This window comes from Colletotrichum siamense (assembly GCF_013390195.1).
Source record: "Colletotrichum siamense strain Cg363 chromosome Unknown KSG_Cg363_contig06, whole genome shotgun sequence".
Classification (NCBI taxonomy): domain Eukaryota; kingdom Fungi; phylum Ascomycota; class Sordariomycetes; order Glomerellales; family Glomerellaceae; genus Colletotrichum; species Colletotrichum siamense.
Window position 1 is genome coordinate 3,169,986 of NW_023501019.1, and position 26,186 is coordinate 3,196,171.

The 26,186-nt window shown below is 50.6% G+C and overlaps 8 protein-coding genes across 8 annotated transcripts; 4 read left to right on the forward strand and 4 right to left on the reverse strand.

The window, feature by feature from the left end:
- Positions 1-1,026: 1,026 nt before the first annotated feature.
- On the forward strand, positions 1,027-3,151 carry fetC-0 (Iron transport multicopper oxidase fetC; the record flags this gene model as incomplete). Its single annotated transcript, XM_036641676.1, has 5 exons — positions 1,027-1,365; positions 1,449-1,943; positions 2,001-2,580; positions 2,673-2,898; positions 2,950-3,151. The coding sequence occupies 5 exons, from the start codon at positions 1,027-1,029 to the stop codon at positions 3,149-3,151; spliced, it is 1,842 nt and encodes a 613-aa protein (XP_036493855.1).
- A 4,580-nt stretch (positions 3,152-7,731) lies between these two features.
- On the forward strand, positions 7,732-9,528 carry AGP3-0 (General amino acid permease AGP3; the record flags this gene model as incomplete). The annotated part of the gene is made up of 4 exons (XM_036641677.1): positions 7,732-8,238; positions 8,291-8,403; positions 8,454-8,869; positions 8,930-9,528. The coding sequence occupies 4 exons, from the start codon at positions 7,732-7,734 to the stop codon at positions 9,526-9,528; spliced, it is 1,635 nt and encodes a 544-aa protein (XP_036493699.1).
- A 561-nt stretch (positions 9,529-10,089) lies between these two features.
- On the reverse strand, positions 10,090-10,796 carry CGCS363_v009829 (uncharacterized protein; the record flags this gene model as incomplete). Its single annotated transcript, XM_036641678.1, has 3 exons — positions 10,090-10,164; positions 10,251-10,550; positions 10,611-10,796. 3 exons carry the CDS (start codon positions 10,794-10,796, stop codon positions 10,090-10,092), a joined length of 561 nt encoding a protein of 186 aa, XP_036493864.1.
- Positions 10,797-12,677: 1,881 nt separating this feature from the next.
- On the reverse strand, positions 12,678-13,214 carry CGCS363_v009830 (uncharacterized protein; the record flags this gene model as incomplete). Its single annotated transcript, XM_036641679.1, has 1 exon — positions 12,678-13,214. One exon carries the CDS (start codon positions 13,212-13,214, stop codon positions 12,678-12,680), a length of 537 nt encoding a protein of 178 aa, XP_036493249.1.
- Positions 13,215-13,839: 625 nt separating this feature from the next.
- On the reverse strand, positions 13,840-17,169 carry glcA-5 (Glucan endo-1,3-beta-glucosidase A1; the record flags this gene model as incomplete). Its single annotated transcript, XM_036641680.1, has 4 exons — positions 13,840-14,278; positions 14,332-14,619; positions 14,678-14,862; positions 16,657-17,169. The coding sequence occupies 4 exons, from the start codon at positions 17,167-17,169 to the stop codon at positions 13,840-13,842; spliced, it is 1,425 nt and encodes a 474-aa protein (XP_036493250.1).
- A 794-nt stretch (positions 17,170-17,963) lies between these two features.
- Positions 17,964-20,145, forward strand: CGCS363_v009832 (uncharacterized protein; the record flags this gene model as incomplete). Its single annotated transcript, XM_036641681.1, has 3 exons — positions 17,964-18,050; positions 18,216-19,422; positions 19,475-20,145. 3 exons carry the CDS (start codon positions 17,964-17,966, stop codon positions 20,143-20,145), a joined length of 1,965 nt encoding a protein of 654 aa, XP_036493251.1.
- A 773-nt stretch (positions 20,146-20,918) lies between these two features.
- HXT9 (Hexose transporter HXT9) lies at positions 20,919-22,463 on the forward strand (the record flags this gene model as incomplete). The annotated part of the gene is made up of 1 exon (XM_036641682.1): positions 20,919-22,463. The coding sequence occupies one exon, from the start codon at positions 20,919-20,921 to the stop codon at positions 22,461-22,463; it is 1,545 nt and encodes a 514-aa protein (XP_036493252.1).
- A 112-nt stretch (positions 22,464-22,575) lies between these two features.
- CGCS363_v009834 (putative dioxygenase) lies at positions 22,576-25,439 on the reverse strand (the record flags this gene model as incomplete). Its single annotated transcript, XM_036641683.1, has 6 exons — positions 22,576-22,581; positions 22,717-23,025; positions 23,079-23,621; positions 23,670-23,954; positions 24,760-25,157; positions 25,211-25,439. The coding sequence occupies 6 exons, from the start codon at positions 25,437-25,439 to the stop codon at positions 22,576-22,578; spliced, it is 1,770 nt and encodes a 589-aa protein (XP_036493246.1).
- Positions 25,440-26,186: the final 747 nt, after the last annotated feature.

Below are 26,186 nucleotides of genomic sequence, written 5' to 3' on the forward strand. Positions count from 1 at the left end.
TGCATATTCTGTCGCCCGAGTTCGGGCTCGGAAGACCAGGGATGGTGACACTGTGAGAGGAGACGAATTCGTCGTGCGATGGATGCGTGGCGGGAGCATGTCGATGCTTGCGCTTTCCGCAGATGAAAATCAAGACGGTGTGTTACTATCACAAAGTCTCGAGGAAACGCCAGCGGGCCTCAACGGCTGGAGCTCCAGCCAACTAGGGGCCAGGGGTAGTTCGGCGCGTCCAGGGAGGTGGACATGGTCCCCGAGAAATCTGCCCACTAGATTCGATCGCCGGGAAATGTGGGTGGCTACCGCCGACAGCTTAGTCGCTTCAAATGTGCATGTGGCTCCTTTAGAAAGGGTCCGGGCTACAATCGGCGCTCGAAACGTGGAACCCAGCCATGTTGTATTGTTTGCAACCACCACCCGAAAAGATTTTTCTTTTGCAGAAGATAACACTTTCTGTACTGAAGTACAAGATACGTACAGATACAAACACTCCTTGGATTCTCAAATGGGTCGATCAAGGGTCTGGATGGTCCTTTGATAGCGCCACTAGTGGGCAAGAGGAGAGTGACTAGCCATGTTGCTAAGCTTTGCCTCCGATGAGCGATTATCAGATTGATGGATTAGATGCCGATGAGTATGTGGTGTCTCTCCATCAAGAGGGGTGTTTTCTTTTCCAACCTCTCAGAGCAACGTGACTCCATTGTCGTGCACCCGTTGCTGCAAAGCCCCGCGTAACATTGAGGGTGTTCGGACTCAGACCGTGGTGGGTGAAGGAAATGATAGGCGCCCAACCTTCTTCCGTCCCTTGTCCAGGTAAGTGATTTTCCGTGCCAAATGCTTGCGCCACTTTACTTCCCTCTTTACGTTTGATAGACATAAGTTCATCCCGTTCTTCGTCCAAGGAGAGCCGTCTCCCTCTCCGTTAGAGCAGCCGCCTTTTCTCACACTCTCTCCTTCTGTCCCGAGTCATTCTTCCCAGGGACTCTTTCTTCGACTTTGAGTCTTGGTTTCTGAGACCTTCCTGTCGGAATGGCCAAAGCTCTCCTCTTAGCGCTCGCGTGCTCAGCGCTGCGTCAGGTCACGGCCGCCACGGTCACCTATGACTTTTCCATCGGTTGGGTTCGTGCCAATCCCGACGGCGCCTTCGAGCGGCCCGTTATTGGTATCAACGGTCAATGGCCTATTCCGCGCATTGAGGCTAACATTGGCGACAACATCATCGTCAATGCCTACAATGCTCTTGGTAACCAGTCCACCTCGCTCCATTTTCATGGACTGTTCATGAACGGAACCACGCATATGGATGGCCCTTCCCAGGTCTCACAATGCCCCATCCCTCCGGGATCGAACTTCACCTACAACTTCACGGTATGTCACCGAGTGACCATCTTGACAATCCAGATGGTGCCAAATTTCTGAACTATGCTGTTTACTGACTCAGACCGGCACAGATCACTCAGCCTGGAACATACTGGTACCACTCTCACACGAAGAGCCAGTATCCTGATGGTCTGCGCGGTCCCCTCATTATTCATGACCCAGACAACCCGTACAGGGACCAATATGATGAGGAAGTCATCGTCACCCTGTCCGATTGGTACCATGAGCAGATGCAGGTGCTCATCCCGCCATTCATGAGCAAGACTAACCCCACCGGTGCGGAGCCTGTGCCCAAGGCTGCGCTGATGAACGAAACCCAAAACCTCACTATTTCTATTCAGCCCGGCAAAACCTACTTCTTTCGCGTCATTAACATTGGTGCCTTTGCCGGTCAATACCTTTGGTTTGAGGGGCACAACATATCCATTGTCGAAGTGGATGGAGTCTACACTCAGCCGGCCGAGGCCGATATGATCTATTTGTCCGCAGCACAGCGATGCAGCTTCCTTCTGACCACTAAGAATGACACCACCCAGAATTATCCCATTGTGGGAAGTATGGATACGGTAAGAAGAACATGAGCAGAACACGTTAGAGATCAGTTCTTCGCTAATGTGGCGCAGACCCTCTTCGACACTCTTCCAGATGACCTGAACTGGAATGTCACTGGATGGTTGACATACGATTCATCGAAGTCATTCCCTGAACCAGCGCTCATAGACGGGGACTTCCAACCATTTGACGACATGACCCTGGTTCCGCACGACAGTCTCGAACGCTTTGGTGAGCCCGAGCAGACTGTTGAGCTCGATGTCATCATGGATAACCTGGGTGATGGTGCCAACTACGCCTTCTTCAACAACATCAGCTATGCCTCTCCAAAGGTTCCGACATTATACACCGCTCTTACTACGGGAGACACAGCCACGAACCCGGAGGTTTACGGCACGTATACCCACAGCTTCGTGTTGAAGAAGGATGAGATTGTCCAGATTGTGGTCAACAACCTAGACACTGGTCGTCATCCTTTCCATTTGCATGGTCATCACTTTCAGGCTCTTTACCGCGGCGAAGAATCGAGTGGAACTTTTGAGCAGTCTAACATGACTGAAAGCGACTTTCCTCAAGTTCCGATGAGACGTGACACTCTGGTGATCTGGCCCGAGGGCAACATTGTCCTTCGCTTCAAGGCAGACAACCCAGGTACGCTTTGCCAGTTGCCCGTCTCCTTACAGAGCACCCATAACGGGTATCTTATGCTTCTTTTTCCATGATGCTAATCACTCTTATTCTAGGAGTTTGGCTGTTTCACTGCCATATCGAGTGGCATGTTACCTCAGGTCTTCTTGCAACTTTCGTCGAGGCACCCTTGGAGCTTCAAAAGTCTCTCACACTTCCGCAAAACCATCTCGACGTCTGCAACGCCGGAAACGTGCCAACCGCGGGAAATGCGGCGGCGAACACCGTAGACTTGTTGGATCTCTCGGGCCAGAACTCCCCACCCGCTCCTTTACCTGCTGGGTAAGTGACCCCTTTGCCTGGTCGCCCGGATCATCCGTTAACAAGAAGCAGCTTCACGACTCGTGGCATCGTTGCGTTTGTCTTCAGCTGTCTCACTGGCCTGCTGGGTGTTCTTGTGGTATGTTGGTACGGCATGGCTGGCTCAGGATCTACTAGCAACGCCAGCCCTAGCTCAATGGCGGTGCGAGAACCGGCCACTACCCAGATTTCTGAGGATGGTAACCAGAAACAACCCATCTCGTCATCACGATAATCCAGCAGGGAACAGAATAATATGTATCTCGTAGTCATATGGATACTTACGCTATTGATTTTATTTTAGACAGTCCTCTATTGCGCAACATCAAAACAAACTGTCAAAGTCGTTTTACGATATTGGATTGAATGTCATTACGCTCTGTTGCTCTTAGTCCTGTAGGCTCTACCGTCTCTATTGTTTCCATTATTCCGATCATCCTTGTTCTTCACGTCGGTCAACACAGCACAGCTTTACCTATGCTTTGGATGTTTGGCTATAAATTCCCGAAGTCATTGTTGTAACACCTCTGCATCGCAGTGATCGAGTTTCGGTTTCTAGACGTCAGATGAAGTCAAGCATTTGATCAGCGTGCGCTGCCGAGCGTTGCTGGCGTGTGGGGGAATTGAACAACAGCCACGCATGATCAAGCGTGTTTGGGTTCCATGTTATCTCACTTACACGTCTCGTATTACTAGTTATGGTTGCATGAAAAGTGTCCAAACAGACATTTTTACTATATCCGATTGCTATATGCTTCAAGGCCAATGGAACCCATTGTGCGCGAAACTTTGAACTTATCTATGTATATTGAAGTGATGTGCGCAATAATTATAGATAAATCACCCTCAAGTACGTACTATATCTTGGTTGAGAGGTTTAGAGGAGTCATCAGTCTAGGTTAAGTGGATTGAACCAGATAGGCACCCCCGCGTTTGATGTCGGTTTGCCAGCAGGTACGGCGGCTGGGCGAATTCCCGCAAGACATGTCGCTACAAGGCGCATGCTGACTCATGTGTCCATTGAGGCCATATGTTCTTGGGTCAAGTTGCAGAATCCACCTGCCCATAAGCTTCTTGTTAGGACTCAGTCGCGCTACCTTCGTACGTGGCAAGCTGTGCACTATGAGAAGTTCTCCAAGAGACTGACTTCTGCTAAGTGAGATGCGGCCTCCTTCCATGCTCCATTTATAGACAGCACAGCAGCTCCGACACGAGAAATTGTGCAGAGACTGGCGGTAGCAGCCCGATAATGATGTGCGAGATGGCATGAACTTGCCTACGGCATCTGGTTGTCTCAAGTTATTGCACGCACAACAGTCCCATTTCTCGATGTCGCCACATTTGTGGCGGTAACATTTAGTGCTCCCCTGTCTTGGTTCTCTGAAACAGACACAGCGTTCCGACTCGAATGGTTGCATGAGCTGGTGATCCCTAAATGTTAAGTGCGGGCAAAGATATTCGTTGCCAAATCTCTTTTCCAACTCTTCGAGACCTTGGCGCATCATGGTCTTGGTAATAAGCTGGCCCTTCGTAAGCCGACAGACTTGCATAGTCCAATTCAGACGCAAGATATTCGCCAAATTGCTGGACAGTTGTGGGCAAAGCTCCCCCTGTCCTTCGTAAAATAGTGGCTGACAGTCCAGGCACGGAATTGAGAATGTGTTAGGGTCATTCCAGGGGATTTCATCGAACGGTGAAAGCAGTTGATGAGGACATAACCGGACCTTTCCCTCCCAACCAATGCATGTTGGTTTTTTTTTGCCGAGCTCTGTTTTAGTGAAGAATGCCCGGAAATGCGTCTCTCCGCACCCTATACAGGGGTGCTTGGTCCAGGAAGATGCAAATAAAGCTGTATTGCAGTATATGGACGAAGATACCTCGCTTGAAGGTTTTTGGGCGATACAGGTAATGCAGAGAAATTGTCTTCTTATGATGTCCTTAATCTGGCGGAAGTCTGAGTGTGAGAGTTTATTGGGGTCAAGCTCGACAATAGGTTTGCCCGTATGGGGATGTACAGATTGGCTTGGTGTTTGTCGATGATATCGCAAATGAACTGCCGAGTATTGTGAGCCTGATAGTAATAGCCATTGTTTTAGGAGATATCTGTATCCCGAATCGAGTCTCCTTGGCATAGGTCTGTGTAATGCCGAGAACGAATCGTCTCCGAAGGTTGACAGGAATAGCCAGCAGCTTTGCCTCAGAAGATAGAGGTCCATGGGCACAAGGTAACGCATTATTTCCAGGCGAAGTTCTGTCGGTATTTGGTAAATCGGACAATTTCTCGCATTTTCGAAACGTTTGTGCTGGTGCTCGAGCGTATATCCAGTGTATACTTGATCAGCTTGCCAAAGTGCGCGCTCTTTCCGGTAAGGGAAGGATGCGCTATCGACAATTTCTGCAATGTTTTGTCTCGTTGTGAGCTTTTGGGCGGAGACTTCCTCGGTAGAAGACATTGAAATTGACATGATCGAGGTCAAGGCACCTCAGTTCGTTTTTGGTGGGGGTTCGAGCAGAGTGGGTTGTTGAGCCTGAACAGCGGTGAAGGCAGTAGATGACGGTGACTGCTGATAGAATTTCATAATTTCTCAGAGCTTTGCAACTTCCTGTTATATACTAGGAGCTCGTTTCTTGACCTTCAAGGTTGCTCCAAAGCTTGCAGCGTAATTTGACCCGGATGGTAGAACAACACCAGGTTGCTAATATGCGGTACCCTTTGACTACGTCAGACCTATATGGGACAGTGGTTGGTGCGTATTGCACTCTGCTTTCGTAAGGACCGAATCAGCTTGAGATGTGGTGTGGCAAAATAGGCCAACACGGTACAAGTCCCCTGGCATTCCTTGGCCATTTCCAGCTGAATCCGGCATCCAACCTAGTAATGTGGAAAGCTGGAATCTTTGTTAGTTTTTATCCAAGATTGACGAGAAGTCGAGAGCCCCTGAGTCTTTAGTTCGGGTTGGGCCATTTGCAAAATCTTGATGGACAAGGTTGTTCTCCCGTCGCCAATGGCCTGCCACTGGAACTATCCATAGCGACTAGCAGCGAGTCAAAGAGCGCCAGCTCATAGTCTATCAACATACGTTACGCGACGACATGAAATGGGATCTGAGCATGCTGAAGGCATAACCTGAAGCTCAGAATGACCGCAATGGCCGACAAGGTTACTCCCTTATCTCTATGTTTCCTACACAAAATCTCAATTGAAGAATTATTATACATATCCACTCCCCGTTTCATCGCGTTCAGCCGCCAGTCCGGACAGACTAATTACGCTACTAAGCATTATGGTAGCAAGTGTTCGTAGCTCTGGGAGAAACTTTTTGTTCAATTCAAATGTTTCATCTCTTCTCATTTGTTATTGCTGACAGTTTAGCAGAGATAACCCAGTATCGCTGGGCGTCTGCAAATGCTGACAAACATAAGATGTTCCGGGCCCGATGCTGCTTGTTGGCCGGGCTGGACAGACTTCCTGACCAGAAGTGATAGAACCCGCTTTTCTGTAGTGTCGTCAAGATTTTACAAGCCATGTAAGAGAGCGCTTAACTTTCCTGTGTCTGCGCGGCTATGCTGTGTACTTAGTTATTTCTGTTAAAGACGATAACAGCGATCGCGACGATAAGGAAGAGGACGAGGACGAGGACGAGGACGACGGTAAGGTGATTAGGATGTAGCTGGAGGAGAAGTAGTCGCCCTAGCACTAGAAAAATAGGTGGTCTCCCATGTAAGTAAGGGCTGTTCATCTCTAGTCCTCTGTTCATCCCATAGGCCATCTGGAACTAAGGTAGCATCGGCGAGAGCTCAAGACATTTTACAGATACATCTGATGGACGATTCCTGAGCCGAGACAGCCGAGGCAATCGTCTTAGCAATCTGGAGAACGCGATGGATGGCTGGTTTTGCGCAATGCTGATTTCTAACAAGTGTTCAGTTCAACTTGACGTCCTCCATTCTTACTAGATGAAGACACAGCCAATAAAGTGAAAATAAATGACGTTGAGAGGTTCCTTATGCGAAGCAGCCTCACATAAGTGATAACCGTCAACTCAGGGACACCCACCATCCTTTTTCATGCTTATTGGGACCTCCCCAGCTTCAGTAAATGATTATGAAAGCATCATATCTAGCTTAAGAAAGTTTATTTAGACGCTTTCACGTTGAAATTTGAAGGAGACTTGAAGATTGGCAAGATGATCCAACAACGTCCGGTATAGCACGAGATGCGCCGAGTCAATTGTAAGCACGTGCATTATCAAAGAAAACATGCCATCTGGCAAATAAACATCATTGCGTGTTCAACTTACTCGCAAATGAACCAAAACATAATGGAATTCCCCAACATGGCGACGGTTCGTGGGAGGGAACGGGGCTCCCCCGCACTAAGCCGGCAAGGGAGCGGGTCGCGAACCACGGAGCCCCGAGAATGGCCAATTGGAACCGTCATCAGGGCGTCTTTCAGCGATGACGCGATCGCCCGGCGCAAATCCGCCATCAACGAAAAACTGCCTTCACCCACACTTTGAGGCAAAAAAACAGCGCAGTTCGCCAGTGAAATTGTCAGAACAGAGACATGAGTGCTACTGCACGGCTCTTATCTCGCGGTAATGCAAGTACAAGGGCCCCGGCCCGGGGTATCGGGTCATCTTACAAAACCATCTTCGACCCTCCATTGTCCTTTTGGTGAAGTTTTCGAGCTTCCACAGTGACTTCCGACAAACTCACGGCGGTGGCATATGCGGGGAGAGCGACTGCGACCATAAGATAAGGTCTTATCTTGCACGCATGTACGGATCCTTCGACTCTTCTCACCGAGGCACAATGTCGCGATACAGAGCCTACGACAAGGACGATGACGTCCCCGTCATCGAGGACACGGGCGTTCGCGCGGCGTACACCACCGAAGACTCCACCTCGGCCGACTTTGCCTCAATCGACCCGGAGAGCGGTGTGAAGCGCGGGCTGAAGACGAGACATCTCAGCATGATGGCCTTGGCTGGCATCATCGGGCCGGGATTGCTGATTGGTGCGGGCGGCGCGCTTTCCAACGGAGGACCGGCATCCCTGCTTATCGGATTTGCGGTGATTGGTATCATCGCCTTCAGTATCATGCAGAGTCTCGGCGAGCTCACGACACTGTACCCGAGCGGCGGAGCTTTCACCGGTTTGGCCGACCGCTTTGTCGACAAGGCGTTTGGAGTTGCGTTGGGGTGGAACTACTACATCATCTGGATGTGCGTGTTGGCGAACGAGTATAACGTCCTGTCTAGCATATTTGTGTTCTGGAGCGACAAAGTGCCGCTTTGGGGATACTTCCTCATATTCTGGGTATGTCGAATGCTCGATTTGGGCTTTGATTCAGCCAACTTACAAAAATCAGACTCTCTTCCTTGGTTTCCAGCTTCTTGGAGTCGAGGCATTCGGCGAGGCCGAGTTCTGGCTGGCTCTGTTGAAGTTAATTGGCCTTGTGGCTTACTTCATCTTCTCTATTGTGTAAGTATTGAGCTCGATGGAAGGAGCTGCCATTGCTGATCATCGTCCAGATACGTTTCTGGTGGAATTCCGGGACAAGATGCAATTGGCTTCCGCTATTGGCGGGATCCCGGCGCTTTCACAGACGGGTTCAGAGGTGTGGCCAAGGTCTTCGTCTTCTGCTCGACCTTCTATGCTGGCTGTGAGTCGGTAGCAGTTGCAGCTACTGAGACAAAGAACCCTCGAGTTGCGGTGCCTCTAGCTATTCGCCAGGTCTTCTGGCGCATCATCTTCATCTACATGGGCTCTGCATTCTTCTTCGGCCTCACCTGCCCCGCTAACGCCGATGAACTGGTCAACGGTGGCTCTCGTGCTGTCAAGAGCCCAATGACGGTTGCAATTCAGAACGCCGGTTGGGAGGGCGGAGTACACCTCATCAACGCGTTCATCTTCGTCACCTGTCTCTCTGCTTGTAACAGCAGCATTTGTAAGATTTCTTCTGCTACGTAGGCGGTCACAAGAGGGAAATGCTGACAGTACGCTCTAGACATCGGCTCCCGAACGCTGCTGTACATGGGCCAAGACCGCAAGGCCCCGAAGATTCTTGGCACGACAGATAGCCGCGGAGTTCCAATCCCGGCAATCGTCTTTACGAACCTCTGCGGAGCTCTATCGATGATGAACATCAGCACTGGTGCTAGCCAGGCTTACTCGTACATCGTTAACCTCAGCGGCGTGTCAACCTTCCTTGTCTGGGGTTCGATCTCGTTCATCCACATCCGCTTCCGCCAGGCATGGAAAGCTCAAGGCCACGCCGAGAGCTCTCTACCATTTATTTCCATGTTGTACCCCTGGAACGCCTACTTTGGGCTGGCGGCCAACGTCTTCCTCGCGTTTGTTCAAGGATGGACGACCCTGTCGCCTTTCGATGCTGGGTCCTTCGTGGATGCCTACATCTTGCTGCCGTTGTTCCCTCTCATCTACTTTGGCTACAAGTTCTGGTTCAAGACTCATTTCTGGAAAGTCGATGAGATTGATCTTCTCTCCGGCCGCCGTCGGGATCTGGACGAGTCGCACGAGATTGAGACGGGAGAATATGACTTGGACAGACTTCCGTGGTGGAAGAAAGTGCTCAAGAGCTTTTAGATGTGATACCCTGTGTTATTATTGATACAATACTGGATGATTCATTTGATATGGAATGCCATCGCTCCTATTTTTTGTTGTCGAATTGGTTTCAAGGGTGCCAAGGACATAGTCCACCACCAGATAACAAATCCAAGCTATGCGAGGTCTACCAGCTGGAGGGGCTGTATCTTTAGGGATCTAGGTTGTCTGAGTTCAATATTTTTACCGAGTAAGATGTCGTCGGTGAAGGGCATGAATGGGCCCTCCCAAATCGACACCAAAGGCCCGCCAACTTTGTAGCCCTTGTGCCAAGAGTCCATCAGCTTAAAGCTGGCTGCAAAGTCAGCGTGCCATCTCTTAGAGCATCACAATTAGCCAATAAACGCGGGTTTCCACCAAAGTTAAGTTGTCTTGATTTGCTACAGCTGGCCATACAGTTGCTTACTATGCAACCTGTGACTAATAATGTTATCACGAGTACGAAGGGCAGAACGCCGTTTCTGTTCTCCCAGTCCATCCTTGCCTGGTCCAAGTTTCCTGTCCCGAGACCTCCTGTTACCAGGGAGCTCTTGCACAGTCTTAAGCCTCAATCTGGAGTGTCTGGAACTCGGCGGGCACGGCGTCGGCACCGGCGCCGGTTTCGGCAATCTTCTCCTGTAACCGGGCCAAGCAAGTCAGCATCTATTTCAAGTGCCCATACGCATCGTTATCTTTCTTCTAGAGCTCCAGTAAAAACCTACCAACTCCTGAACCTTCTCATCCGCCAGGTCGGCGATGTTGTAAGCGGTGCCGTCCGCGAGGCCGAGCACATCAGGCTTGACAACGGCCTCGCATTTCCCGGCACCGGGCTGCTCGGCGGGGCAGGACAAGTCGTCGGCGCGCTTGCGGTTGAGGAACCAGTACTTGCCCCCGGTACGGTCGCCCCGGGTCGTGTACGGCAGGCAGATGGTGGTGCCACCGTTGGAGTCATACTGACCCCCGGTGAAAGAGCAACCACCGCCGGTATAAGCCTCAGCGCGAATGCGCCAGTTGCTCGGGATCTGATCACCATTCATTAGTTCTGAGACTTTTGTGAGCTAAGAGAAAGAGGTTTCACGCACGGCAACCACAGAGATGCTCGACCTGCCGCTGGAGCCTGAGCTGCTGAACGAGCAGCACACGTTGGGGTTGATGTTTACACAGGCTACGTAGGCCCCAGCGCAGCTGCTGCCGATGTGAGCCCTGATGTCGATGGCAGATGCGGTGACCGCGAGGCCAAGGAGGATCGAAGAGACGGAAAAGTACATATTGGATATGTGCGGTGGTGGATTTTGGTGTGATGCTGCTTAGTTTGAAAGAAGAGGAGCTGAAGGTGATGGAGGAAGCAAAACAGAACCGTCTCGGACGAGAAAGCACCTGGCTTTATACTGTTTCTTGAACAGGTTGTCCATCCTACAACCTCTCATTCTGAACAAGAGCAACAGACGTCGATACCTCAACTCTGTGGCATTCAATATCACGCGAGGGCCCCTCCCGTGCCGTCTTACCACCTCGCAGATGGGGCGTCAGCTAGCTGGCCATCATTCGAGGTATCACACGCATCTATCGACCACAAGTGAGGGCATTGCCACCGCCCGAGCCAAAGTTTCTTCGCAGCCCGCTCGCAGCCCGTGGATCGCTTCTAAGGTATAGACGGAACTCTCCAGATCATGGAGTTCTCCTTGCTGAACTATTCTCATCCTATAATACAAGTTCTTGAACATAATCATGCTAAGATTACAATCATCGATCCCAACTACTACTAATTTGTGCTTGCAGTCCGGCAAGTGCCGGACGAACAAGGCGACTTCGTGAGGTTATTTTCTCCAAGACATGCGTCTCATTTCTCGGCTTCTTGGCAGTCTTCCCCGAAGCAGCAAGTTGACAATAATTACTGTTTTGAGAGCCCATAGCGCTTACGCCGAGAGAAGTTTCGCTGCATCTCTTTCTCGGCATAGACCAGCAGTCTGCCCAGACGTATACCATGTGACATCGCAGACGATAGATTGTCAGCCTAAAATGAAACCCCGCAGTTCCTGGTCCTGAGACCTGGCAGGAGACAGCAAATCAAAAGTTCCACCTTCGTTCAGCTTACTGTGTAGGTCAGTTTAACCTATTCGAGTTGTTACAGTCCGAGGAGTAAGCAGACAAGATGTCAAACGCCTAAGCCTATGGGACTAAAAGCAGCTTACTATGCATGTTTTAGTCTATTCAACGGACGGTTTGTTGCAACCCATACTGTAAGCATAAGCAACAGAGAATGCCCCACAAAGATACTTGGCAGTTAGAATTGATTGAGCTGATTGATTGATTGATTCCATTATCCCGCGCGGTCCGGCCCGCCCCACTTCGCCAATCCAAACCATCGACCAGCTGCACTCAAGTTCCCGCTTTGCATCTTAACCTCTTTCTACATTTGGTTGGTTCTCTTCTGACGTAAGTCTCGTAATAGGTTCTGTCGAGAACTGGTGTAGCATACCGTGATTCTGTGTACCCACAGTCTCCTACTAATGGTCAGCTTTGTCTAGGTTGCGGCGCGATTCTGAAGTGCCCAAGGATCTCGACCTGTTCCATGAATCCGACGGCTTTCGTGCCTCTCTCGGATTGAGCAGTTAACGTCTGACACTCTTCGGTAAACGTCCTTGAGTCCAATGGTTTTTGTTCAAATATGCATAAGAACGGAGCTCTGTCGTTTGCACAGCCGCTCATGGAGGTACAGCACCTTCTTTGTTGGTGTTGGTGTGTGGCAAATGGTGGTTCTGCCTCGCTTCTCTCTTGCCCACTCGACCTGCCACGCCTTATTTGTATTTCTATACGTCTACGTCTAGGAGTGAGTATAGATTCTTTGACATGTCCGATCTGGTGTCCGTTTGGCCGTCCCTTCGCCGTCCGGCGGCTTGTTTGGCGGCAGTGTCGGCGTCTTCGTTGCCCTTCATCCCTGTTGGGCGGGTACTCATCGGGTATGCTGGTGCCTCAAAGTACGTCTACTAGGTATTGATTCACAGAAAAGCTGCAGGTCAAGGTGAGAAATTTAATGAACTCCGCGTGCAATGTTTGAATTTGGGGGCTAGAACCCCCTCCTACTTGTAAAGACGGCCACGCATGCTTTGCTTTCTCGGTTTAGCAGTCTTGCCTAATCAACTCTCATATCAATTGAAGGCCGAGATATACCCGGTTCCGGTAGTGCTGTCAATGTGCAATACATCCACGAAACCTGGACCGGCAGTACTTGTCTCCCGCGATGCCAACATGCGTCTCATCTGAGTACCATCCTGTCCACCAGGCGCCGATCCCCAAACGAACTCCCCAAGCATGCGCAGCTGCATCGGGAAGTGGTCGTCGCCATAGTGCTGGATGACGTCTGCCTTGCTAAGCTTGGTCTTCAGGCTCGACCACCCACTCACATCAGCAGTCATGACCTCGCACTCTTGTTGCTTCTCATCATTCCACCAAGGCGGCAAGAGCTTGCCGTTGACCGATCTCCTTGCCGTTTCCAAGAAGCGTCGAAATCCAGCCTTTCCGTCGCTGTACCGAGAAGCGTAGATGGAGTCTGGCTCCATGATACCGACGATCTTGGCGTCATCTTCCATGCGAAGACGATAGCAGTCGATGAGGATCTTGTAGACGTCCTTCTCGGGGCGGTTGTGCAGGTAGGTGCGCTTCTCCAGATTCGTGAAAGCATTCATGATAGGCGCCTCCAGACCGCGGCTTGGGGTCGGCCTGGACGGGTTCCAAGCTGTCGATGACGGGGGTGGCGCCCGACCGTAGGTAGTGTACCTAGGTGGCTCAGAGGGATTGGCGGTGCGAGTCCGAGCGCATGACTTCTTGTGATTCTTCCAGTGAAGATTCTAGCAGCTCTTGGAGCAATATTTGACGTCGCAACGGTCGCACTCTGCCCCTTCGTCCGGGATATCCTTCTTGCACTTCTAACAAGCCGCTGCCATGATGGATTGTGATAATAGGTGTTTATAACGAGATGTAAGGGTCAGCTTTGAGTGATTGATGTCCAGTTAACTCCCTTATCGGCGGTTTGAGTTGCGGGGTTGAGATTTGACACCGTGAAGTGGTATTGAAAATGAATCGGAATATCTCCGTTCACATCCCGTGCCCAATCGAATACCTGATTGCTCAGCCACCAAAGATAGCTTAGTCAAAAGAGGAGCGCATGTCTTCACAAATGCCACATTCGGTCATATTGACCCACGGCCAGCTTCATAAGCAACTCTGGCCAGCGCTCGTTCTCAGCAGCAGATAATTTCACATCTTTGATTATTAAACACTAAATGGTATCTTGATGGTAAATGTAAGGAATTATTTTGAGTAATACACCGCCACATATTGTGCCTCCAACGTCCCTCCCGAAACCGTAGTGGCAATTGGTGTCTTTGATCCATAAATGGCATCTGGGAAACTCCCACCCATGGCCATGTTCAACAAGACAAAGTGAGCCTTTTGGGTGGTGTTTGCCCAGACAGCCGCTGGAAGCTGTGTTTGGGTGACACTATGAAGCAATTGGTCGTTCACATACCACCGGATAGCCTCTGGAGACTTGGTTCTATCAACCTCAACGGCGTACGTGCGAAATACTCCAGAGCAAGAGGAAGTCGCGGGACAATTCTTGCTGTTGCCGAGTCCGCTAGGCTCGTTGCATGGTCCGCCTGGGTTGGTGCCGCAGTGCAGGACAGCCCAAACTCGATTGACGTTGTTCACGTTCTCCATGATATCGATCTCGCCGACTGATGGCCAATTCCTGGATACATCGTGAGCTTCCAGATCATGAGCTGCAAATAAACTTAGGCTCACCAGTAGTTGCCACGGTAAGCGGCGCCTAAAGTCCAGAAAGCTGGCCAGTAGCCGACGCCTCCGCCACCGAGGTTGGGAAGCTTCAGGCTAGCTTGAACACGCATCTTCTTGCCTGCCGGAGCCATGAAAGTCTGCTTGGTCTCGATTCGGGCGGAAGTCCATGCGCCTTTTGCGTCTTTGATCGCGGTAATCACCAGGTTTCCCTGGCCGTTGGTGGCGACATTGCTGGGACTATTGGTGTAGGTCTGGACCTCTCCGGTTCCCCAATTTGCTGGGCCTCCAGGGTAGCTAAGCTCAATGTTAGGTAACATGTTTATGATATTTTGAGGGTTCAACGGCATCTCACCTGGTGCCGGTATCAATGATCCAGTTTCCACTACTAGGCAGGGCACCGCGAGATCCGGTGAAATCATCAAACCAAGTCTTTGAAAAGCCTGCGATATCTGGGACCTGTGCGTGAGCAACAGGCAATGCCAGAAGGATGGCTGCCGTGAGATCAAAGGTGCGCATGGCTCTATCGGTCTTGGGACGCTAGTTCGCTGTTAGCCTTGTAGATCCATATTTCGTGGCAGCGGGGAGAACCAACAGTGTTAGGCAGGGAACTCCTGTCAGATCACAAACCGGATGCTCTGAAAGTCCGAAGGAGTGACAAAAACACAGGTCTTTGGGCGAGAGAATGGCGAGCGTCAACAATGGTGTGTGCTGTGACTATCACGAAATCTCTGGGTCCTCAGCCCGGGGCTGACCTCGACTTATCAATCGCATCACGGAGCTACTCCAACAGCAGGCATTCCCATGATCATGGGGCGGAACTTGCTCAGATTGGGTGGCAAGGTGTCCGCGGGCCTGTCTAGACCCGGAGCTCTACGTTAGGAAGAGCTAGCTACACCGAGCTGTCGCGTGGCGCGGTCTGGACTTTTCCGGAATTGGGCTGTTCGCGTTCTCGCCAACATGATCGCACCCATTCAGCTGGGAAGCCCGAGCCGCTAACCGAGACTAGTTGTCGCTCTGAGACATCTTTGACAGCTTGGCCGACAATCTTTCCCCAAAGCCCTTGGGTCCTGCACGGGTGAGCTTCCGGGAAAATTCGTCGACCGGCCGTGACTGGAGGCGGTGCTCATTATTGGGACACTAGGAAACCCCGGTAGCGATGAGCGGGTTGGCGACATCTTTATCCTCACGGCATCTAACTTCCGACAGTGTTTGTGAACGGAGCAGGAGGCAAGGGAGAATCGATAGCACATCGCAACGGTGTTAGGGGCTGAGGAATTTGCACTGATGACTATGTTTACTTCTGGCTCTATTTACAAAATTCCTAGGCAATCCTCCACGTCACAGCTGACGACGTCGTCAACATCGGTTGGGACCATTCGCCGTCTTATGGATCCTCATATCAGATTGCGCGAAGACCTTCAGTCATGGCATCTACGACTGCTGGTTCAATGGATACAGCGTGGTTTTTAAGATTAGGGTTTGTTGGAGGGTTCAAACCCTGAAAGCATTCTGGAGTCAAGAAGAATCCTCGCTCCCCTTGGAGATTTCCTCCAAACATCGGTACGTCGTGGGACCAGCAGATCATGCCTCTGAGTTGGACATCGATTCGCGTCCCTATGTTCAGGTCGAAAGACTTGAGAGCCGGCATGGAACGCATTGCGAGAAAGATGGAAGTGAGTAACGGCGTCAGAAGATGAGAATTAGTGGAGAGAAGACAAAGGGGCCCGGTCGGGTTTTCTATTCTGTAAGTCAACAGGGTTGAAAGGCTCAATTGTGGGCAGAACATACCCTCCATATCTTCTTCATGCGGGCATGGTATATCATTATAGTAAGCCTGTCCGTCAATAGTCATGCTTCCAAATCTGATTGTGTACCACCTCAAACGTGGCCAAATCTCTGTTTCCGCGCCCATTACCCGCTCGGGAGAGAAGAATTCGATACCTAGGGCTTGATCTCCTAGACTTAAGTTGAAAAGTTCCATTGAAGGTAGTTGAGAGATTCGACGAAGGGCAAGGCTAAGAGGATCGGCATTTCTTGGGGACGCCATGCAGTCTTTCTCAATCATCGTAGTGGAAGGCTTTCCAAGGTGGCAGAATAGTGCGAATTGATCGACTGACGAGAACGGGGTTGCGTTCAACGCCCTCGCCAACGCATCTCTATACTTCGTTGGGGAATCTTCCGTTTGCTCAGCACGAGAATCCATGCAAAGTCTCAACTTCGAAAACCCTCGCATTGAGCGAAGCAACGATCTAATCGTTTCGGGATCGAGAAGATACCTTGGTAGCTGAAACTTTTGATGCATTCCAGTGATGGAATCTGTTGGTTGGTCACCCCGGAGAACTTGAGAGATTGACCGCGTGTGGGAAAACACTTGACCTCTCTCGGGTCGCGCATCCAGTTGGGAACTCCATTACAATCCCATGCCCTCCCATCAAAATCAGCGGGGATACCCGGTGCCGTGACGTGTACGACTAAATGTATGCTGCTTTCAAGCTCTTGCTCCCATGAATGCAAAAGTCTCATGAGATATAGCATCTTATTGGTGAAGGCTTCGTTGTTCTTGGACGCCTTGTACTCGAATTCAGCCTCATTATCGTGATCATTCAGGATCTCCGGGAGTCTGATGTGAACAACCAAAAATTCCAAGCAGGCACGACGGCGCGATCGGTCGTATCGAGCCTCGAGCGACGCGTATTCATCTTCGTCAGTGTAAACAGTGGCGTCGGCTAGGATCTGCTCAATAGAGTGGCGCAAAGCCCTGTTCACGCTCTCGAAAGCCGTGAAGTCGGAGGGCTCGAGGTGCTCCGAGATTGTGGTGATGATCTCCAGTGGTAATGTGTCCATCTCGCCGGTGAAAAAGCCGAATGGCCAACTTTGTCTCGAGAGCGATTGGAAGTTGATATTTTAATGTATTTAATTTCGAGTTGGAGGGCAAGATCTCGTGTCAAGAGGGTTTTATACTTTCGGGACTCCGAAGTCACGACCCAGTGAATCGGCGCGGAACGCCGTGATGTAGAGAATGGCGGTAAATCACTATTCGACCAGCCAAGCGAAATCGTCAAAACTCCAAGCGCAACTGCGAAAACCAAATATTCCGACCTCTAAGCCAACTCAATACCAAATAGAAATTCAGCCATAAAACACTCTATAAATAGCTGGTTGGCCAAATAAGTTGTTCGATACGGCGTTTACATTGCTTGAGTAGGTAGTTACATGAACTCGTCGCATTGATACATGGGCGTCCCTTTGAAAGTAAAGACCAACTTCACAGTCAGCACCGCAGTTCCGAGACTTGAACCTCAATATGTTTCAACTAGTGGAAGTTACTAGCTCACATGTTCTTATCTACAAGGGAATTGTGCTCAAATGTCATCAAGTCTCATCCGCCTAGGTTGCTAACGGCAAGGGGTTGTTGTTATTATCGCACTGGCTTTCGCATATCTTCTCCCGTCGGAGATCCGCAATGGGATATCGGCATTGCCCCTTTTGGTTTCTCCGATATGTTCCGCGAGCCGCACTGAGGACATGTGTCTCCGCCGACCTGCAGAACCCCGCAACCCCACAAACATCATCCGAATCCATGTCCGTAAACACGAAGTCAATGTTGGGAGGACCTCATCCAGTGTCCACAAACTGCCATGTTCAAGTTCATCAACACGACGGATGGCCGTCCGCAAAAGCGCAAACAAGCGCAGCATGCGTGCGAGACGTGTCGGAAGCGAAAGGTCAGTCCGAAGAGGCCCACTCAAGGGCCCTCGCTAATGCTCGCGCCGCAAACATCACGGGATGGCCCTCTTGCTGGAGCCGATGTCAATCGGCCAATCGGAGCGCATCTTTCTCTGATGACCGCCGTCGGGATGTTCAGAAAGAGTAAGCTGACTGAGGGTTAGAAACGATGTGAGCATCTAGATAACGCCGTCGCGTCTCCGCCCAAGACTCCCGATTCGGAGTCGGCGCGTGGCACGGCACGTCCGAGGCCAGCGCGGCGGTCCTCGGATGCTATCTCGGCCGCTGTACTGGCCGCCCCGAGGCCAACGCCGGCTCAGGCCCGGCCGCCGCCCAGTCCAACGACTACGGACTCGCGTGATCGACCGCGTCGATCCGTTGACGCCCAAGAACCTCCATCCCGTCACCAAACGGTTGATGACGACCACGGCCAGCATGACGATGCCCGGTTCGTCGGTGATTTGAACCCCGAAGGTGCCTTTCTCGCCGACAGCCCGGGAACAAGCCGCGGGTATGCAAAGTCAAATTCCGTAGGCGTCTGGTATTCCCGCCGAAATGTGAGGGGCAATGAGATCAGCACAGAAGTGGCATCCGCTGTCTCAGCTGATCATGCCGAGCACCAATTCCTCGCTGTTCTTCCGAGGAGGGCCTACTACGAGAAGCTAGAGAAGATCTACCTCCGTGATGTCCACAGGATATTCCCCGTCCTCAACCTAGACATTCTCAAGAAGCCAGTCTCAACCACATCGCAAATCCTCTGTAAACAGGCCATCTGTCTGGCCGCAGGATCCAGTCCCAGCGCCAAGCCATTCCTGAGTCTCGGAGAAGACTCGACCATCATTCTGACCTATCCAGAATTTGCCCAGCGATTATCATCCGCCATTCGCAAAGCCATCGGTCTAGGATTGGTAAAAGACAGAGTCCAGACAGCGGCAATCCTCGTGATTCTCTCGCTGTACACCCATTTCTCCGAGGATCGGCATCTTTCAGCAGAGTTGGCCGCGCAGTCTGTCAGCAACGCGCAAACAGTCGGGCTTCACCTTCAAAACCCACCGGCAAGAAATGATGACCCAGCCTACCTCACTCGCCTGTTTTGCTGTGTATGGGCTACGGACATACTCACCGCTGCCTTTCATGGCCGGCCTGTGATGATACACGAACGCGACCTTGGCAGGGATGTACAGGCGTGCATCCGAGAGCAAGATAGCTGCTTCCGCCTGTTTCTTGACATCGTGGCACTGTTGGGTCGAATAATCGATCTATATCGCCCGGCTCAGAAGACTTCGAGTTGTCTTGTCATGGAAGATCTCCCCAGTTTTGAGTGTCTGGTTGAAAGGGCCCATGCGCTTCGCGTCGATTCTCGACTGCTGGGTAAGTTGATCCATGACGAGATTACGGGACGCTTTCAGCTGACCATGGCCAGGATCCCTTGAGCTTTTGTACCATGCCATCGCCATTCTCTCATGCAGAGTACCGGTTGGACCGTCACCATCTGAGCACGCATCCTTAGCATATACGCGCCAATCCCTGTCCGCCATCAAAGTAACCACCATTGTGGAAGATTTCGGCTCCTCTCTATCTTACATGACATTTGTGCCATACGCCGTATCATTATCGTTGAGAGTCGCTTATCGAGAACTCCGATCCTGTAAAGTTCCGATGCTGACCGTCAGATCTCGACGGCAGCTCCAGGCAATTTGTCGAATACTCAGAGATCTTGGTGGCATGTTTCGATCGGCGTTGGTAATGGTTGATCTTGCTGAGCAAGTCCTTCAGGAGATGGATCAGGTCTGCTCGAATGCGGCCAACAAGCAGGATGAACAAGGGGCAAACGGAACGAATGCAGCGAATACTCCTCGCCAGGAGGGCCCGCCTGATCAACAAGGGCCCGAAGCTGGAAACAACGCAGTAGTTAGCACGTTTCCAGAGCAGCAAGGGGACCTGATAGCGACTTTCGACCCATCTTTCTACGAAGGCCCTGCTGGCCTCGACGTTTTCGAATACTTCGATCCTAGCTTCGACCTCAATGCCATCGACGCCATCTTGGGAGGTGACGCACCTCCTGAGTTCGGCAATATGGCACCCATGCCGTAGGTTGACCACTCGAGTTCAACTAGGAGATACTCCAGTCATACAGTCGATTTCTCGGCAGAGGTGCCGTATCTTTCAGCGTTCAATCAAAGAAAAAAGGTTAGGTGAAAGAAGACTCTGGGAAGCAAAAGGTTTTGAGCACCAAGAAGATTTCAGAGATAGCTGTAGGGGAGAAACAGTGCCCACCCTTAGTCCAATCTCGAAGAGAAACTATGATACCAACTGCTGGGCAGATTGCTTCCGATCCCGCAAGGCGGCGCCTGTCGGAGATAGACCCAACCCCTTGCATATCCATGATCGGCTGCTCCAAACACTTTCCCACTAGGCGAAATGAAGATGGTGTCTAAAGCACCCACATACCGCTTCTAATAGATATAGCCTGAGGTAGCTGCCCAACTTCGACTCTGGTCTCAGACCTCCTTGTCGGAGGCGGACTACCAGAAAAGGAAATCCAGGCGCCCGCTTTCACACCAGACACCCGGCAGTCAGCATAATTCCCAGCAGCATGGAAAGGTGTAATTTCTATTGGCTACCACATTCCTTTTCGAATTAAGCTTTGACTCCGCTCTATCAGTATCTTGCGCTCCCCATGGGGTCTCCGCGAGATCCTCCGGGCGGAGTCACGATGTTAACCAGTCGCATCAGGGGGACGGCACATCGTCTCGTCCTTTTTAGCCATATAAATACCTAGCCTTCTTCAGCGCCAAGTCACGAAAGATTCGGTTGCACAATTCTCCCCCTTTCAATCTTCATCCCGTTTTTGCACTGACTATCTCATGGCGATTCTCAACATCAATATTAGCTGGAAACAGCACAAATGGCCTCTATTCTACTGTCTCGTTTCTCTAATCGGAGCTTTTGCGTATGGATATGATACCATCTACTATACAGGCATTCAGGGCATGGCTCCCTTCATCCGAGACTACGGACACCAAAAACCTGATGGCACCTACGAACTTGGAACAACGTTTCTCTCCGTCACGGCCTCTCTAATCTACGTTGGAGAGTTCTGTGGCGCCCTGATCACGGCTCCTATCAACGACAGATGGGGACGAAAGACTGTCTTTGCATCAGCATCTGCCTGTATCGTTGCCGGTGCCATCGTTCAAGTCTGTTCCTTCGGTAATTACGGCGTGTTTTGTCTGGGACGCGTTCTGATCGGTCTGGGCATCGGCCAGTTTACCGCAACATGCCTCATCTACATCAGCGAAGTTGCGCCATCACAGATACGCGGCCCGGCTCTTATGATGTTTCAGTTTATGCAGTCATGGGCTCAGCTTGCCGTGGCCTGCATCACTCAGGGGACATCGAACATCAATAACGCCGCGTCCTATCACATACCCATGGGTTTGCTCGTTGTCCTCCCAACAATCATGCTGATTTGCCTCCCGTTCATCCCCGAGACACCGGTCTGGTACAGTCACAAGGGTCATCACGACAAGGCAGAAAAGGCTCTTCGCAAGATCAACCGAGGCGTTCCTAACTACGATGCCACGAACGATCTCCAGCTCATCAACGAACAAGTCCGACTGGAGTTCGAGTCGACAGCAGACTCAAGTTGGATGTCTCTCCTCAACGATCCGATCGAACGAAGAAAGTTGATATTTTCATGCGGAGCGATGTTTGCCCAGCAGATCAACGGCATACAGTTCTGGTACACATATGGGGTGGTCTTTGCGCAGTCGATAGGGGTAGCTCAGCCTTTCACAATCAACACCATCACCAACGTCATTCAGATCTTCGCTGTAGGAGCTTCAGTGCTATTGGGTAACAAGATTCGCCGCCGAACGAACCTCCTAGTTTGCACGGTGGGCATGTTTGTCTCTCTGATTGCCGTCGGCGGACTCGGCACGACCAACCCCGGCGGCCCTTTCTCTCAGGGTGTCGGGACCGCAATTGTCGTTTTTGCATACATCAACATTGTCTGCTTCAACTTCTCCATTGGAACCTTGTCGTACACCATCGCCTCTGAGATGGCGGTTGGCCGGAACCGGAACAAGATCACCGCATGTGCTATTGGGGTGTTCTTCTTCACAGTCTGGATGATGGTCTTCGTCAGTCCATATCTTTACTACACTGCTAATTTGGGTCCGATGCTTGGCTTTGTGTACGCTGGGACGACTCTCTTTACTCTGGCATACGTGTGGTTCTGTGTAGGAGAGACGACCGGCCGGACAAATGCAGACATTGACCGGTTGTTCTTGGAGAAGGTTCCTGTGAGAATGTGGGACTCCTACATTTTCCAAAATGCAGAGGCAAAGGGCGATGGGATAGTTGAGCAGGTTGAGACACATGAAATGGTGCAGAAGTCGATGGCATAAGTAAACTTACTTACGCCAGCCATTAGAGAACGCAATAGCCAATGTCACAAAGATAATCATTGAGCTTTATGAAATCAAATTCCGTGCGTTGTCCTCAATGCGTGACTTCAATTTAGTTCTTGTGCTAATGAACAGCCGCCAGAACTCCATGCTGACTACTGCTGGCCTTTCCCAACACACCACCGATCCGAGTCGCGTCTGCAAATTGTCTTGTGACAGAGTGGGGAATTGATGTTGGACCCTTCGGGCTCACACTGGCATTTGTTCCAGCTTGATGGCATGCCTTTGGTCCATAGTCTGCTGGGTAGTCTACGCGTGTGTGCATTGTGCTCCAGTTGTCCCATAAGAGTAGATCCCCCTCCTCTTCAGGGGGAACTAGAATATACTCTGGCTTCAAGATTCGTGACTGGATGTCAATCAAGAAGCGACGAACCTCAGAAAGTTCGGTAATGACCTTCGGCTCTTCGTCTGCACTCCGACGTAAGTAGAGCTTTTTGGCAGCGTTGGCCTGGACTTGGAAAGACTTCCGACCGGTCTCAGGGTTCACCCAAACCATTGGGTACTATTCAAATGTGAATTTCGGTTTTTTGAGTGCATAATATTCATGTTACTTACCCTCTTGATTTTGGAATTGTCCACTCCAATGGAATCGAGTTCACTGTCAGACAGTTCCTTGCCTTGGCTAACAATGCCAAGTCCGGTCGGAAACATCTTGCAGTTTCGATTCCACTCGTATGGCAGCGCCGCGTACTCAACCCAGCTATTGTCAACAACTTCCCTCTCTTCTTCGCTAAGAAGCTCCTCGTACAACTGCGAGCAACAGAAAAATGGCGTTAGGCCTGGGGCTGATCTGATGCTTAAGCCTGATCCGTTGTCCCATGCGATGTTAACATCGGGCCCTTTGGGCAGCTTGATCACACGAAAGGCTGTGAAGATTGGCGGATCTCGACTGTAAAGCGGCGCATCGAAGTGCCATCCTTGAAACCTAGTATGACCGTTCTCAAGCTCTTCTTTTGGGAGAGTAGGATGGTGATTTTCATAAGAGAAGGACTTGGTAATATTGAGGTTCTTCAGCCCATAGTGGTCTTCGCCGAGGAACCCCTTGCCGATCACGTGGACGTTCTCAGCGCTGGGAACGCCGGTCACTCCTCTCGCTTTCTGGGTGTTTATTAGTAAGTGCTCCTCTAGTGCGAGTTCTGTACTTACCAGAATACCTCCACCGTCTGGGTGAAAATCCTTCATGAATAATTCTGGGTTTTGCGGCCCTGCGTTAGGGTCCAAGCGAGTGACTAGTTCCCATTGTTTGATTGGCTGTAGATTTTCTTGCCCCTTAATTATGATCAATTTGTGATCTACAACAGCCCTTTTGAGCTCTAGAAGATCATCATCTGTAGCGGTCATGTCAATGTTACCAAACGATCCTAACTTTGTCACACGAAGGATCATACCTGATATGTTATTGATGTCGAGCCCGTTCACTTTGGCGCCAAACTGTCACCGAGTGTTAGTTGTGGTTATGATATGAAATGCTTTGGCGACGGAGTATGACCTTTGTCTTCTTGCCGACATCATGCCGGAATGGTTCCAAGACGAAACCCATATTTCGGTTGACTAGTAGGATTTACAGACGAGACTGGCGGCTTCTGACTTGCTTTTGATTTCGTTCTGCTTTTGATAAGAGTATCCCACAGATAATCGAAGCGTGAAATCTGGAAGAAGACCTTCCTGCATGAATTCGTGTACTTGAGCGAAACGCATCGTTAAGCGCATCCCCCGGATAACTCGGTGCCTACCCCATCACCTTTCCGTCATTTCTTCTTATCCAATCACAAAAGTTCCGAAGGACTCATATCATCGCATTTGCTTGGAACCTTAAACTACAATACCGACAGCTATCAGACGAAGGCTTGCGATCGAGTGCTTGCCGATGAGAAACTTTGTTTCGAGGGGTAACCATGCATAGTGGTATCCGATATCTCTCAGAGTCTTAGTTGGCATGACCCAGTTGTCGGATGTGCCCCGATCCCCCGACAGTCGGAGAACAACCGCGCAGTCTCGAGACACTCAATGAGGCCATCAAGTTGAAAGATTACGTCAGAAGCAAGTCTGCAGCAAAACCAAGTTCAAGGTCAATTTGCCACATTGACTGACGCTGTCAATTAGCAGATGATTATCAACACAGCGAGAGGGAAAATAATTGAAAATTCATGTTGGCTACATAAAGCGCAATATTTGTGATGAGAGATTTCAAAAACGGCGTCAAATATTTAGCCTAAGCTGCCTGCCTCTTTCGTACCATGATCTTGGCATTTCTATCCATGACCACGGCAATTCCCCAGTACCCAGCATCTGGTCTCTTTCCGCTACTTAGCTTCACATCGTAGTTGAGCAATAGATGAGCCAGAATGACTTTCATCTCAGCAATTGCGAAGAATCGCCCAGGACATGAGTGAGCTCCGTGGCCAAATGGTAGGTTGTCCGGCCCAGTAGTTGCAGCAAGATATTTGTTCGGAAGACCCTGCTCTTCACGCCGCTGACTAAATCTCAAGGCGTCAAAGGCTGAAATGCCTGCGTCGTTTTGAACATCGCGTGATCTATGAGCGTGGTACATGTCAAAGTAGACGGTCGTGTCTTTTGGAACTATACTTCCATCATCCAGCTCCAACGGCGATGTGGTGATGCGACCCATTGCGACTAGACAATCATTTTGTTAGCTTTTGCGATGAAAATGCGTAAGAGAGACACACCTAGAAATGGGGCATAGACTCTGGCCGACTCTCGAAGTAGACTGTCCAATTTCGACATGCTTCTCAGCATTCCCATATCCCAGGTACCTCCAGGCGCATCAGAGACCAATGAAGACACCTCGTTTCTCAGGGTCTCAGAGTAACTTGGCTCCGATGCAACGTCAAATATCGCATTTGTAAGCGCCTGTGCGACGGTGTCTGCGCCTGCCAAAGCGGCTCGAAGCTGCATCCTGGCGAGCAGTTTAGCATCATTACGACGTCTGTCGTCAAGTCGCTTTCGAATGAAATTTGTCAAAGTGCACGCCCCAGTGTCTTTGGTATCAGACTCGTGAATAGTAGCTCTTAATAACTCGGCGACCCGATGTCGTCTTGCGGAAAAGCCAATATGATGGAAAATAAACGGGTGGACGAATGGTCGAAGCCACGGATGCCACCTGTTGAGAGCGTCAAATGCTTTCCGAAGATCGGCAGAATAATTGAATGCAATGTTTTGCCATTCCGGGTTCCTCGCTAGGTCACAGCCCACGAAAGCAACGGCGTTCGAAATGGTCACAATTTTCTTAACGAAGCTGAAAGCTGTCACCTCCGTCCAATCCTCATCTCCTTGAAGCTCAAGGTGTTGTTTGAAAGCGCCCTCGACTTCTCTTTGAAGAATAGGAACCAGATCTCGCACATGACGTGTGAGGTCGACTTTGATGGCATGGAACATTTCCGGCATGGGAGTTCCCAAGTCGGTATATTGCCCCAGGCCACGACGGCATACTTCTTTGTCCGCTGACAGCTGCGATTCCGGAGCTGACTTGAGCTCATTTATGAGTTTGTGGGGGAGTACAACAATCGGTGGCTCTGATGGGAGCACAAACGCCTTATCAGGGTACTGCAACACGTCAATATTCGTTCTTTACCGTGTCTGCATATGTTAAAGGGGAATTTACCAAATCTCGACCCTCGGCAAGTGCCTTCCTGAAGTCTTTGT